This window comes from Microcaecilia unicolor, chromosome 8 (genome assembly GCF_901765095.1).
Source record: "Microcaecilia unicolor chromosome 8, aMicUni1.1, whole genome shotgun sequence".
Lineage (NCBI taxonomy): Eukaryota > Metazoa > Chordata > Amphibia > Gymnophiona > Siphonopidae > Microcaecilia > Microcaecilia unicolor.
In genome coordinates, this window is record NC_044038.1 from 143,518,762 (window position 1) to 143,533,479 (window position 14,718).

At 48.0% G+C, this 14,718-nt stretch overlaps 1 protein-coding gene across 3 annotated transcripts in view; it reads right to left on the reverse strand.

Moving 5' to 3' along the window:
* Positions 1 to 14,718, reverse strand: part of LOC115476275 (histidine--tRNA ligase, cytoplasmic-like) — a 95,867-nt gene that overhangs the window by 19,337 nt on the left and 61,812 nt on the right. For 2 of the 3 annotated variants that reach the window (XM_030212563.1, XM_030212561.1), the window contains exons 7-8: positions 14,077 to 14,175; positions 8,917 to 9,010 (exon numbers count right to left, since the gene is read on the reverse strand). In XM_030212563.1, coding sequence (XP_030068423.1) covers positions 8,917 to 9,010; positions 14,077 to 14,175 — 193 coding nt within the window. The remainder of the gene's footprint in view (positions 1 to 8,916; positions 9,011 to 14,076; positions 14,176 to 14,718) is intronic. The other variant, XM_030212562.1, reaches the window with a different exon arrangement.

The following is a 14,718-nucleotide window of genomic DNA, read 5'->3' on the forward strand; positions in this document are numbered from 1 at the left end:
TAAAAAAAAAAAATAAAAACTTTAAAAATATTTTTTGCCAGCCTCTATGCCAGCCTCAAATGTTATACCCAGCTCCGACAGCAGTATGCAGGTCCCTGGAGCAGTTTTAGTGGGTGCAGTGCACTTCAGGAAGGCGGACCCAGGCCCATCACCCCCTACCTGTTACATTTGTGGTGGTAAATGTGAGCCTTTCAAAACCTACCACAAACCCACTGTACCCACATGTAGGTGCCCCCCATCACCCCTTAGGCCTATGGTAGTGTTGTACAGTTGTGGGTAGTGGGTTTTGGGGGGTTCAGCACCCAAGGTAAGGGAACTATGCACCTGGGAGCAATTTCTGAAGTCCACAGAAGTGCGGTTGGTGTCCTGGCATGTGAGAGGGACCAGTGCACTACAAATGCTGGCTCCTCCAACGATCAAATGGCTTGGATTTGGTCATTTCTGAGATGGGCGTCCTCGGTTTCCATTATCGCTGAAAACCGGGGACGACCTTCTCTAAGGACGACCATCTCTATGGTCGACCTAAATGTTGAGATTTGGGCATCCTCGACCGTATTATTGAAACGAAAGATGGACGCCCATCTTGTTTCGATAAAGCGAATGATACATACCTGAAGCAGGTGTTCTCCGAGGACAGCAGGTTGATTGTTCTCACAACTGGGTAGATGTCCACGGCAGCCCCCACCAACCGTAAGAAAAGTCTCGTGGGAGGTCCTGCACGTGGGGCACGCCCACCGCGCATGCACGGCTGTCTTCCTGCCCGTGCGCGACCGCTCCCGCTCAGTTAAATGAGAAGCAAAGGAATGAGAAAAACGCAACTCCAAAGGGGAGGAGGGAGGGATGGTGAGAACAATCAGCCTGCTGTCCTTGGAGAACACCTGCTACAGGTATGTATCATTCGCTTTCTCCGAGGACAAGTAGGCTGCTTATTCTCACGACTGGGGTATCCCTAGCTCCCAGGCTCACTCAAAACAACAAACAGGGTCAATTGGGCCTTGCAACGGCGAGGACAAAACAAAAATTGACCTACGAAGAACAACTAACTGGGAGTGCAGCCTGAACAGAATAAAACCGGGCCCAGGAGGGTGGAGTTGGATTCAAACCCCGAACAGATTCTGCAGCACCGACTGCCCAAACCGACTGTCGCGTCGGGTATCCTGCTGGAGGCAGTAATGTGATGTGAATGTGTGGACTGATGACCACGTCGCAGCCTTGCAAATGTCTTCAATAGTGGCTGACTTCAAGTGGGCCACTGACGCTGCCATGGCTCTAACACTATGAGCCGTGACATGACCCTCAAGAGTCAGCCCAGCCTGGGCGTAAGTGAAGGAAATGCAATCTGCTAGCCAATTGGAGATGGTGCGTTTCCCGACAGCGACCCCCTTCCTATTGGGGTCAAAAGAAATAAACAATTGGGCGGACTGTCTGTGGGGCTGTTTCCGCTCCAGGTAGAAGGCCAATGCTCTTTTGCAGTCCAATGTGTGCAACTGACGTTCAGCAAGGCGGGTATGAAGCCGGGGAAAGAATGTTGGCAAGACAATTGACTGGTTAAGATGTAACTCCGACACCACCTTTGGCAGGAACTTAGGGTGAGTGCGGAGGACTACTCTGTTATGATGGAATTTTGTATAAGAAGCATGAGCTACCAGGGCTTGAAGCTTACTGACTCCATGAGCTGAAGTAACTGCCACCAAGAAAATGACCTTCCAGGTCAAGTACTTCAGATGGCAGGAGTTCAGTGGCTCAAAAGGAGGTTTCATCAGCTGAGTGAGGACAACGTTGAGATCCCAAGACACTGTAGGAGGCTTGACAGGGGGCTTTGACAAAAGCAAACCTCTAATGAATCGAACGACTAAAGGCTGTCCAGAGATGGGCTTACCCTCTACACGATGATGGTAAGCACTAATTGCACTAAGGTGGTTCCTTACTGAGTTGGTCTTGAGACCAGACTCCGATAAGTGTAGAAGGTATTCAAGTAGGGTCTGTGCAGGACAAGAGCGAGGTTCTAGGGCCTTGCCCTCACACCAAACGACAAACCTCCTCCACTTAAAAAAGTAACTCTTCTTAGTGGAATCCTTCCTGGAAGCAAGCAAGACGCGAGAGACACCCTCGGAGAGACCCAAGGAAGTAAAATCTACGCCCTCAACATCCAGGCCGTGAAAGCCAGAGACTGAAGGTTGGGGTGCAGAAGCGCTCCCTCGTTCTGCGAGATGAGGCTTGGAAAACACTCCAATCTCCACGGTTCTTCGGAAGATAACTCCAGAAGAAGAGGGAACCAGATCTGACGGGGCCAAAAGGGCGCGATCAGAATCATGGTGCCGCGGTCTTGCTTGAGCTTCAATAAGGTCTTCCCCACCAAAGGTATGGGAGGATACGCATACAGGAGGCCCTTCCACCAATGTAGGAGAAAGGCATCTGATGCTAGTCTGCCATGTGCCTGTAGCCTGGAACAGAACTGAGGCAGCTTGTGATTGGTCTGGGAGGCGAAAAGGTCCACCGAGGGAGTGCCCCACTCTCGGAAGATCTTGCGTACCACCCTGGAATGGAGCGACCACTCGTGCGGTTGCATGAGTCTGCTCAACCTGTCGGCCAGACTGATGTTTACGCCTGCCAGGTACGTGGCTTGGAGAAGCATGCTGTGCTGGCATGCCCAGCGCCACATCCTGACGGCCTCCTGACACAGGGGGCGAGATCCGGTGCCCCCCTGCTTGTTGATGTAGTACATTGCAACCTGATTGTCTGTCCGGATTTGGATAATTTGGAAGGACAGCCGATCTCTGAAAGCCTTCAACGCGTTCCAGACCGCTCGGAGCTCCAGGAGATTGATCTGAAGACCTGCTTCCTGGAGGGACCACACCCCATCGACATGGGCCCCCCACCCCAGAAGAGATGCATCCATCGTCAGCACTTTTTGCAGCTGAGGAATTTGAAACGAGCGTCCCAAGTTCAAATTGGTCCGAATCGTCAACCAGCGCAGCGAATTGCGACAACTGATGGGCAGGCGGATGGCATCTTCTAGATTCCCGGTCGCCTGACACCACTGGGAAGCTAGGGTCCATTGAGCTGATTTCATGTGAAGGCCCAGGAGTCTCAACATCTGCCAAGCTGTGATCTGCTGGGACGTTCTGGCCTGGGAGGTTTTGAGCCCTCACCTCAGGAAGATAGGCATGAGCCGTCTGTGAATTCAGCAGAGCTCCTATGAATTCGAGAGATTGGACTTGCTGGAGATGGGACTTCGGGTAATTTATTACAAACCCCAGCAGCTCCAGAAGTTGAATAGTGAACTGCATGGACCGAAGAGCTCCTGCCTCCGAGGGGTCTGCTTGGGTGCATGCTGTTGACGGGAACGAGCGTGCTGGGGCTGGCCCTGTGCCTGAGAAGGCCTTCGGGCCGGCTGGTTGTACCTACGCTTGCTGTAGGCATAGGGTGCAGACCGCCAGGCCTGGGAAAAACGTCCACCTGTGGAGGTGGATGCTGAAGGTGCCCGGTGGGAGAGATTGTCGAGAGCGGTTTCCCGCAGTTATAGTTGCTCAACCAACTGCTCGACATTCTCGCCGAAAATATTATCCCCCCCCCCCCCCCGGCAAGGAACATCCGCCAGGCGCTGCTGAGTCCGGTTGTCCAGGTCAGAGGCACGCAGCCAGGAGAGTCTGCGCATCACTATACCCTGGGCAGCAGCTCTGGATGCCACATCACAAGAGTCATAAATACCCCTGGACAGGAATTTGCGACACGCCTTCAGCTGCCTGACCACCTCCTGGCCTGCTCCGGCGGGAGCTTGTCAACCAGGTCCGCCAGTTGCCGCACATTGTTCCGCATGTGGATGCTCGTGTAGAGCTGGTATGATTGGATCTTGGTCACGAGCACGGAAGAATGATAGGCCTTCCTCCCAAACGAGTCCAGAGTGTGAGACTCCTGCCCCGGGGGCGCCGAGGCGGTATCCCTCGAATTCTTGGCCCTCTTGAGAGCAGAGTCCACGACCGCTGAGTCATGTGGCAACTGGGGCCGCATCAACTCCGGGTCAGTGTGGACTCTATACTGGGACTCTGCTTCCTTGGGGATGGTGGGATTAGATAGGGGCTTCAACCAGTTCCGAAGTAGCGTCTCCTTCAGGACATTGTGCAACGGTACCGTGGAAGACTCTCTAGGTGGTGATGGATAGTTGAGGACCTCGAGCATCTTAGCCCTTGGCTCATCCACGGTGACCATTGGGAAGGGAATGCTCATAGACATGTCCAGGACAAAGGAGGCAAAGGAGAGGCTCTCTGGAGGCGAGAGCTTCCTCTCCGGTGAAGGCGTGGGGTCAGAGGGAAGACCAGCAGACTCCTCAGAGGAAAAATATCTGGGATCCTCCTCCTCCCCCCACGAGGCCTCCTCCTCGGTGTCGGACATGAGCTCTCTGGACTCAGTCCACAACCGGGCCCGTCTTGACCCAGAGGAACCACGTCCTCGATGATGGTGCTGAGAGGTGGACTCCCGCACCAGCGGGGACAAAGCTCCCTCCATCGACGTCGATGGGGATTCCACCTGAGTGGCGGTCGAGACCGGTGACGCAAGCGGTACCGGTGTCGACGGCTGCATCACAGGGCCAGAGCCAGCCGGCGCTTCCATCAACGGTGCCGAGGGCGCAAGCACCCCCTGCGCTGGTAGAGACTGGCGCAGCAGCCCCTCCAGAATACCCGGGAGGATGGCTCGAAGACACTCGTCCAAGGCCACTGTCGGGAGAGGCTGGGGGCCCGGTGTAGGCGTCAGTGCCCGAAGCTGCCTGGGTCCAGGAAACGGTACCGGGGTGTCCGACGACCTGCACATAGACACCTCTTCAATGGAGGGGGAGTGCTCCTCCCGGCGTTGACGCTTTTCAGGGGCCGAGTCTCTCGATGCCCCTGAGCTTCTGGTCCCATGCACCGGGGGCGACCGATGACGGTGCTTCTTGGCAAGCTTCTTCCGATGTCCGTCATCGGCGCGGACGAGGAGGAGGTGGAGTACCCGCACCTCCTCGGGGTCGGGTCTGACAGGGTTCGGTCCCGATGGCCCTGGGCGGCGGGACCAGCCGAGGTGGGTTGCCCACTCGGCCGTTCACCACACCCATCACTGGCAGGTCATCGGGCCAAGGGAACCTGTACTCCTGGGGTCGATGCCATGCTCGGCGCCGAAGTCATCGACACCGGTACCGATGCCGCCGACGGGCTGGCACAAGTTCCAAAAAGAGAGTCCCAAAGAACTTGCCTCGCCACCTGCATCCGCTTTTTCAAGTCGAGACACAAGGTGCATGCTTTGGAATTATGCTCCGGCCCAAGGCACTGAAGGCACCAAGCGTGAGTATCGGACTGCAAGATTTGCCGGCCGCACCGACCACACTTTTTAAATCTGCTCGAGACCTTCGAGGACATCGACGGAAAAATCGCGTCGGCGAGGTCAAACCGTCGATGGTAACGGTAAAAAGGCCACAACAACAAAGGAAACAAGGCCACGACGACGGCGAAAGTAAAGGGAGAAAACACACTCGACGGAAAGGGAGACTTCTATACTTTTTTTTTTTTTAAACACGAGAAACAGTAACGCGAACGCGTGTACACAAGAAATAGCGGACAAGGCCGCGAAACGGTTTTCCAGGGCTGACAAGGAGAGGAACGAAACTCTGTCTCTCGACAGCGCGGAAAAACAGAAACTGAGCGGGAGCGGTCGCGCAGGGGTGGGAAGACGGCCGCGCATGCGCGGTGGGTGTGCACCACGTGCGGGACCTCCTGTGAGACTTTTCTTCCAGTTGGTGGGGGCTGCCATGGACGTCTACCCAGTCGAGAATACGGGTTTCCCTGCCTCTTCGCCGGGACGTCCTGCGAAGACGTCCTCAGGAAAACTTGGGCGCCCCATTCGATTATGCCCCTCCAGGTGTCCAAATGATAGGAGAAATTTAATGTGGACAAGAGCGAAGTGATGCACATTGTGAAGATTTGTAGCTATACTATGCTATAGTTTCTACTTTAAGAGTCACCACCGAGGAAAAGGATTTAGAAGTCATCATGAACAATATGTTTGAAATCTTCTGCTGAGTGTGCAGCGGTGGTCATAAAAGCAAACAGATTGGGAGTGGAGCAGAGAAGGAGAGATGTTGGACCCATAGATGGAGAGAGAGTGTTAGGGGTGGGGCAGGGGATAGAGAGGGAGAAATACTGGGCCTGGGGTGTGGGAGGAAGGGAAAAGAGAGGGGAGGGAGAAGGCACAGACAAGAGATGGTGAGCATGCAGTATGAACAGAAAAAGGGGCACAGGGCAATGCTGGAAAAAGGGTAGATAGGGATACTAAGAGGGCAAATGCTGAACAGGGACACAGAGGTGAGATGCTGGATAGGACAGATAGGGATGCAGAGAGAAGATGGATGGCAGTCTGGCAGACATGGAGATAGAAGAAATATCAAATGGACAGGAGACCGACGAAAAGCAGAAGAGGCACAGACCAAATTGAGTGGAAAAATAAAATGCTCAGACTACAAAGTTAGAAAAATATTATTTTGAATTTATCAGTTGGAACATGTCAGCTTTGGGGGAAATATGCATCTCTGATATCTTGCATTTCCATTTTTGTTTCTCTAGTATTGTTGTATATGCAGAGTCTGACTCCTTGGGGTTTCCAATTCAGTTTTTTGCCATCATATTTCTATTACTGGTCTGTGGTTCCATGATTCATATTTGTACATAGTCTGTCTGTGTTTTGCACATGCGAGCAAGGAGCGTTATTCTGTTAGCATGTAGTTTTTGTGTAGAGATCTGTAGCAGTCTCGTTTGTTCTGTTTTCTCATTAGTGTATTAGGGTTTTAGGGTCTGGTGTAATATTTACAGTGCTGCCTTTTCACAGATAATATTGTTTCTCTTCGAGTCCTGGGAGTTAGTGCTGTTATGGTAGAGTAAGGTTCTGAGTGTATTTTTACACAAGTTTGAGCTTAGTGCTTAGCAGTGGAGGGGCTGTGTTTTGGCCTTACTGAGGTGACTTCAAAACTTTAAATTAATTTTAGTTGGTGATATCAAGGGTGACAAAATGACAAAGGGGATGGGATGACTTTCCTATAAGAAAAGGCTAAAGTGGCTAGGGCTCTTCAGCTTAGAGAAGAGATGGATGAGGAGAGATAATAGAAGTCTATAAAATACTGAGTGGAGTGTAACGGGTAGACATGAATCACTAGTTTACTCTTTCCAAAAATACTAGGACTAGGGGGCACGCAATGAAGCTACTAAGTAGTAAATTTAAAACAAATCAGAGAAAACTTTTCTTTACTTAATGAGCAATTAAACTCTAGAATTCGTTGCCAGAGATTGTGGTAAAAGCAGTGATCATAGAAGGTTTTAAAAAAGATTTAGATAATTTCCTAAAACAACAGTCCATAAGCCATTGTTAGGATAGACTTGGGAACATTTTGCTACTTGTAAATGTGTTGTGATTTTGTTTTTAGTGAAATATACCTCTTTGGGAAGCTATGCATTTAACATCTTTTTTGACTACTAGGGGATCTCTGGTATTGACTTTCCATATTGGTGGGTTACAGCAAAGGGAGGGGGAGATTTTAAAGTACTCTGCCCACATACTTGGATGTTTTCTTAGTTGATTAATATTTTTCCTTTATTCTCTGTTTTGTAGGTAAATGCCGCATTAAGTGGAACGTGCATGCTGGGAACTTGCTCCTGAAGAAACCTGAAATAGCGAAATGGGCGGCTCCATTGAGCCCTTGGCAAGATAAGTTCCCTGCTTGAAATATTAGTAAAATATCAACAGGCTTTAATGACTGAAATTGTTTAAAAAAGGTAATGAAGAAATCTGATGCACTGCAGGAGGAAGAGCATTCCACAAGCTAGGACCAACAACAAAAAAAGCATGAGCGCGAACCTGATGAAACAAAGGAACATCTAACAAACCTGGGACCTCAAAACCCTCCTAAGACAATACACCTGCAAGCCCTGAACTAAAGCCAATGGAGCGTCATCATGTAACGCCTTGAAACCCAACAATAAAATTATGGCACACGATGGTGTGTTATGTGCTCCATTCTGCTAACACCCGGGCTGCAGAGTTCTGTGCTACTTGCAAAGCCTGCAATGTTGTATACAGAAGACCGAAAAGAGGGCATTGCAGTATTCAAAATGTGGTAACACACGACTCTGCAGCACGGTGCAAAAGTTCTCTCCAGAGAGAAAATTCTTGAGTCTAGATACCAAATATAGCTTAAAAACACAGCCTCAACCACCGCAACAAACTGCTGCTTAAAGGACAAGGTAGTATCCAAACTTACCCTCAGACTACGAACCGAGGTCAACACAGGAATAATATAACAGAATCAAACTGAAAACCAGAAAAATGGCACTTCTCATCAGACCGCGCCAGCCACAAAACCTGAGTCTTTGCCACATTTAAGGCCAACCCACTGGCCTTAAATGTGGCAAAGACAATGTGACACTTTGAAGGTTAGTGCAGAGACAGACACAATCTGATAGCTAAGCTGCAATTCAAGGATGACATAGACCTTGCAGCAACACTTGCCAGCCAGTTTTACCAATTTGACACAGAGTCTACCAAGGCTGAATGTTCCTCTCTGGGTGTACTGTGTTTCCATATAGCCCTGATAGGAGAAGTAGCTCATTTTCACAAACAAAGATCACAAATACCCTCTAATTATAACATCCTCCTTCACCCTACCCCCAGCACTCATCACAGAGCTTTGCATAGCAAGCAGTCCCCAACAGAACCAAACAGGGGGACAAAGTAACACAAAATCAGCAGCTCCCATGTTCTACAAAAATGAACTTTTCTCCATGGAAGAATACAGTGCTATATAGCACCCTGTCAAAGGTACAGAGTGTCATCTTTAGGCTAATTTTGACCTTTTAGATACCCTCTTACTTTACTATCCCCAGCTCAGCTGATACACACCATTAAGACGAACGTATGCTCCTATCTGATCTGCAGCCTCAGGTGCAAGTCCATTCTCTCCCACCATTTCATTCTTCACATCCTCCCATGATATCTGAAAGAAGAGACAGAAGCTAATCAATCAACTAGAAAACAATCTGAAGCTCCTATAGTTTCCATGTTTATACTGGGCAGGGTATTGTTAAAAAAAAAGTCTTGCACAGAAAACAACATCCTGCTGCACTGAGTCAACTCATCTTTCCATAGGACCCATAACAATCATAAGCATCAGTCCTAGTGTTAAGACAGAGCTTTTAGAAAGATCACATATCACAGCAACCAGTACTGATGGGATGTATGATGCTCATACACAATATTATCAGAATAAAAGAACCATGAAGTAACCAATTTCAGATATAAATACCCAAAACGGAAAAGGTAGATGTACCAAGAACCCTTCCTGTAAAACAGAAAAGAAGGGCTCCTCAAAAATTCATACATCAATGATAATTCACTAAAAGGCTCATTTGCTAATGGTTAGTGTGTAAGAAGCTACAGGGCCTAGAAGAATAAAATGGACTCTGTGGCAGATAGCACATAATGGCATTAGCACACACTGTTAATAAATGACTCATTAAATAAACAACTGCCCAATTGCACTTCAAGACAAAAGCAATAAGTTTACGTTTATGTCTAATAAAAACCTGGTATATTGCCTTTCAATTAAAAAAATCAAAGTGGTTCACAAGGAGAAATTAGGTCTTACCTGATAATTTTCTTTCCATTAGTCCTTTCCACTATTCCAGACCCTGTGGGGATAGTTGTCTCCATCAACCAGCAGGTGGAGATAGAGATCTGAAAACTGAGCTGAGACATATCTCTTTTGGCATCCAGTCCAGCTCCTCAGTATATAAGTAGACAAGGAGAAACTCAGAACAAACACAACAAATTTAAACAACTTGCTAACCTAAAACTAACCAGACGAGCAAACACGTGTGGATCTCTCTCATCTCTGGACAACTTGTAGAGAAGAGGAGATATGCAGGAAGCACCATACAAGGTGACAGTTATTTGACCCATTACTTCACACTAAACATCTCAAAAACCTTGGATGGGCCTCTGGAATAATAGGAAGGACTAATGGAAAGAAAATTATCACGTAAGACCTAATTTCTCCTTTTATTACATAACTTCTCACTATTCTAGAACATGTGGGATGGGATATTCAAAAGCAATCCCTAGAGTGGGTGGGATCATGGCAAAACCACCGAGGACCGAAGCCCCAAAACTGGCTTCCGAGTGCACCACAATGTCCACCCTGTAGTGTTTGGCAAAGGTATGCAGCATTGATCATGTCACCGCCTTGCAAATATCCGCCAGAGATAGTAAGGTAGTCTATGCCCAGGATGTTGTATATGCCAAATGAGTCAAGAAGGCCTGAGAAGCCTGCTTTCCCGCAAGCAAATAAGCTGACACAATAATCTCCTTCAGCCATTTAGCAACTGTGGGCTTGGAAGCCTTGAGGTCAAGCCTCTGTTTACCAAAAAGCACAAACAGTCTGTCCGATTAGTAAAAATCATTTGTGATTTCCAAATATCTAATGAGGACTCTACACACAAGAAGCTTCAATGAAGAATACTGAGCCTCTTCGTCCTCTCTGCGAAAAGTTGGAAGCTCCACAGATTGGTTGAGATGAAATTCTGATACTTTTGGAAGAAAGGAAGGAACCAAGTGCAGGGAGACCCCCGCCTCCGAAAAGCAAAGAAAACAAAGGGATCTGACAAGAGACAGCCTGAAGCTCTAAACTTTTACGTGCCAACGCAACAGCCACCCAGAATGTTGTCTTTAAGATCTTTCAAGGAGGCCTTCTGAAGTGGCTCAAAAGAAGGCTTCTGAAGAGCCTGAAGGACTAAATTAAGGTTCCACACTGGACACGACATACAAAAGGGAGGCCTCAAGTGGCCCGCTCCCTGAAAGAATCAAATGATACCCGGGTGAGCCACAAGAGACGTCTTCTGTAGTCAGACCCTAAAACAGGCTAAAGCTGCAACCTGAGCTTCTAGTTAACCCAACGCCAATCTTTTTGAAGACCTGCCTGGAGAAATGCTAGGATTTGCGCAATCTGAGCAGAGAATTGAGATACCCTGCACTCAGAACACCAGTTCTTGAACATCCTTCACACCCTCGTATACACCACGGATGTAGAACATTTCTGAGCCTGAAGCAAGCTAGCAATGACCGAATCAGAATAACCTTTTTCTCTCAACCGATCCCACTCAATGGCCAAGCCATAACTACTACTACTACTTAACATTTCTAGAGCGCTACTAGGGTTAAGCAGCGCTGTACAATTTAACAAAGAGAGACAGTCCCTGCTCAAAGAGCTTACAATCTAATAGACAAGTGAACGGTCGGTCCGATAGGGGCAGTCAAATTGGGGCAGTCTGGATTCACTGAACGGTAAGGGTTAGGTGCCGAACGCAGCATTGAAGAGGTGGGCTTTAAGCAAAGACTTGAAGACGGGCAGGGAGGGGGCTTGGCGTAAGGGCTCAGGAAGGTTGTTCCAAGCATAGGGTGAGGCGAGGCAGAAAGAGCGGAGCCTGAAGTTGGCGGTGGTGAAGAAGGGTACTGAGAGGAGGCACATAAGAACAAAGAGGCACGGATCCACCATGAGCACCGGACCTTGCTTCAGTAGGTCGTGTACCTGCGGAAGGTGAGAGGACCCCTATCCATCAGTCGTATCAGGTCCGCGTACCATTGTCTCTGTGGCCAATCAGGAGCTATGAGAATTATTTGACCCCGGTGCAATGCAATCCTCTTCAACATGCAGCCTACCATGGGCCAAGGAGGGAAGACATACAGTAGATATGTATCTGGCAAGGGCTGCAGTAGCACATTGATCCCCATTGAGCCCGGTTCTTTCCAATGGCTGAAGAACTTGGGCACTTTGGCATGTTTCATTACTATTAAGTCCAGAAACAGAGAACCCCATTGGTCCACTATCAGCTAAAACACCTAGCTGAATAGTTCCCATTCTCCCAGCCCACTAAGAAAGTCTGCTCAAGATTCAAGGACCCCACAGTGTGAACTGCCGAGAAGCAGAGAGTTTTCTCTGCCAATTTATGAGGGAGGTTGTCTCCACCACCATCAGATAACTGCGGGTCCCGCTTTGCTTGTTGATATAAGCCACCACCGTTGCATTGTTGGAGAAATATTGGACCAGGGCCCGCCAGAAAGGGAGCAAAGTCATGTAAGGCATTCAGTACTGCCCTGAGCGCCAAGCGATTTATCGACCACTGAGATTCCTGTTCCATCCAGGTGCCCTGTGCCAGATGGAACTTGTAATAAGCTCCCCAACCCGACTTGCTGGCATCCGTCATCACCAACTCCTATTGTGTTATCGGAAAGGGAGTTCCAATGTTCAAATTTCTGGATGACAACAACCACAAGGAAGATGAAGGTCGTACTTCTGTGACTCTGGAGACCAGTAGCTGAGAAGAGATTCCTGTAACGGCTGCATATGTGCCCTTGCCCATGGTACCACTGAATAAATAGTGTGTCCATCCCACTTGCTGGAGAAAGAAAAAACTGAGGAGCTAGACTGGATGCCAGGAGAGATATGACTCAGCTCAGTTTTCAGTTCTTTATTTCCACCTGCTGGTTGATGTACACACCTATCCATACAGGTTGTGGAATAGTGGAGAAGCTATGTAATGGAATTAAAAATTCTTAGGTATAAGAGAAAGAACTACAATAATCAACAGGAAAGGGGCAGGGAAAGGAAAAAAAAAATCTCACACAGATCATCCTATCTGTATACTTCCCAAGAGTCAGAGGTGATTGCTTACTAGGGATGTCCTGTCATTTGAAACAAAATGGAAAATGTCAACATTTCCTATGTTGTTTCATTTATAAAATGAAAAAAAAAAAATCCATTTTGACCACCTTATAAATGATTTTTTTTCCAGACACACACACACATAAAAATTAGAAGTCATTCCATGAGGCATGTTCTTAATGCTGTTCCCACCATGCCCTACTCCCCCTCCTGTGAGGCCAAACCCCACGCCTTCTTAGCTGGCTCTTTAGTAAGTCAGATGTGTATTTCAATTTTGTTGTTGTGACTTAACTGTATAGCTTTCCTAATGGTTGTTCTTTACAATGACACCAAAGCATGTGGTTTGCTATTGGTTATGTATACTGCTAAACAGAGGCAATGAAGCACCAATGGAACAATGGCACCCTGTGATTAAACTGTAAAATTCATCCTTTGAAGTCTGTTGATAGTGACTTCTAATGGTTTCATATGCTATCACACTTGGTTTCATTTTATTATTCTCTCCAGGAGAATGTTTGAATACCACTTCATTCCAACAGTCAACTCACATACCCCCCCAACCAAAACAAACACACATGTTCATCAAGCACTGCCATTTCCTCCCTTCCCCCTCCCCACAGACAGTTTAAACTTCGTGGGTGTGGCTTGCATCTCTTTCAGGGAGAGAAAACTAACAACTTATAGCAGCAGCTTCAGAGAGCATTTTCCATCTCACAGATAGGCTGCAGAGAATACCTTCTCCTGCTTTAGACTTAGTCCCGCCCACCCTACCCCTCTGCCCACCCACCCCTAGAGTGACATGTTTTATATAACCTCCCTATCAACCCAATCATTACTTTTACCTCACCCAAGTACACCTATTTCTATTCTTCTATCACCTTCTCCCACTACTCCAACCAGAGTTACACCTGATCACACTGACCACCCTTCAACATCTTCAGTCCTTCTGTGACTGTTCTCTTGTGCTTGACTGCTTAAATACTTTAAATTTAAATGCTTTACTTTTTGTCTATTAGATTGTAAGCTCTTTGAGCAGGGATTGTCTTTCTTCTGTGTTTGTACAGCACTGCGTACACTTTGTAGCGCTCTACAAATGTTAAATAGTAGTAGTAGTAGTACTATGTTGGAAAGGATTCTTTAAGACATGCTCCACATGCTTTTGCTACTTTTATTTTTAATAGAGCACTCACATGCAGGTTTGGTATGAGACATTCTGGTATGACACTGTGGATTAATTTAAGTACAGCAACAACAACCCAGTTTATGGCAAACTGGAACCTGATACCAGCAGTGATAGAGTGTCCTTATCTGTCACCGTCTCTCATAAGTCAGGCATCTTTTACCTTGTCCAGCTTGTCCACGCAAGAGCAAACTTTTTGAAATTTATTTCCAGGGACACCACAAACTTCAAATATGCCTTCCAGAATCCGTCTGTCATTGACCTGGTGGTAAACAGAGTCATGTCTCAGAAGCATGGATATCACTTTGTTCCATCTTGTCTTACTCACTGTCCCACTCATAGGGCCAATGTACTAAAATGCAAAATTTATTCAATGGGAGCAATGCAAAAAACCACAAACCCCTCATTCTATAACAAGGTACCTAATTTAAACGCCTAATTTGCCTCTAAATTTATAGAATACTGACACATAAGTGGGTGAACGCACACTTACGTAGCTCAGTAGTATTCTATAATGTGCGCACACAACTGTTGCTTTGTTCCTCGAGCGAGGAAGTGCTGCTGGCGACGGACAGTGGGTGCTGACGGGCACAGTGCGGGGTTCATCAGCTGCGCTTCGCACTACGACCCCATCGCAGGAAGGCCGGGTGTCTGCGTCGCAGGAGGAGCCCCGGGGGCCGCGATCTTGTCAGCGGGAGTGGAGCACGGAGTGGCAGTATAGAAGGAGGACTGTGTGATCCCAGAACCAGCCCATAAAATGGCAGCAGCGCAAAGCCCAGGGGACCAACTGATCCACGTAACCAGC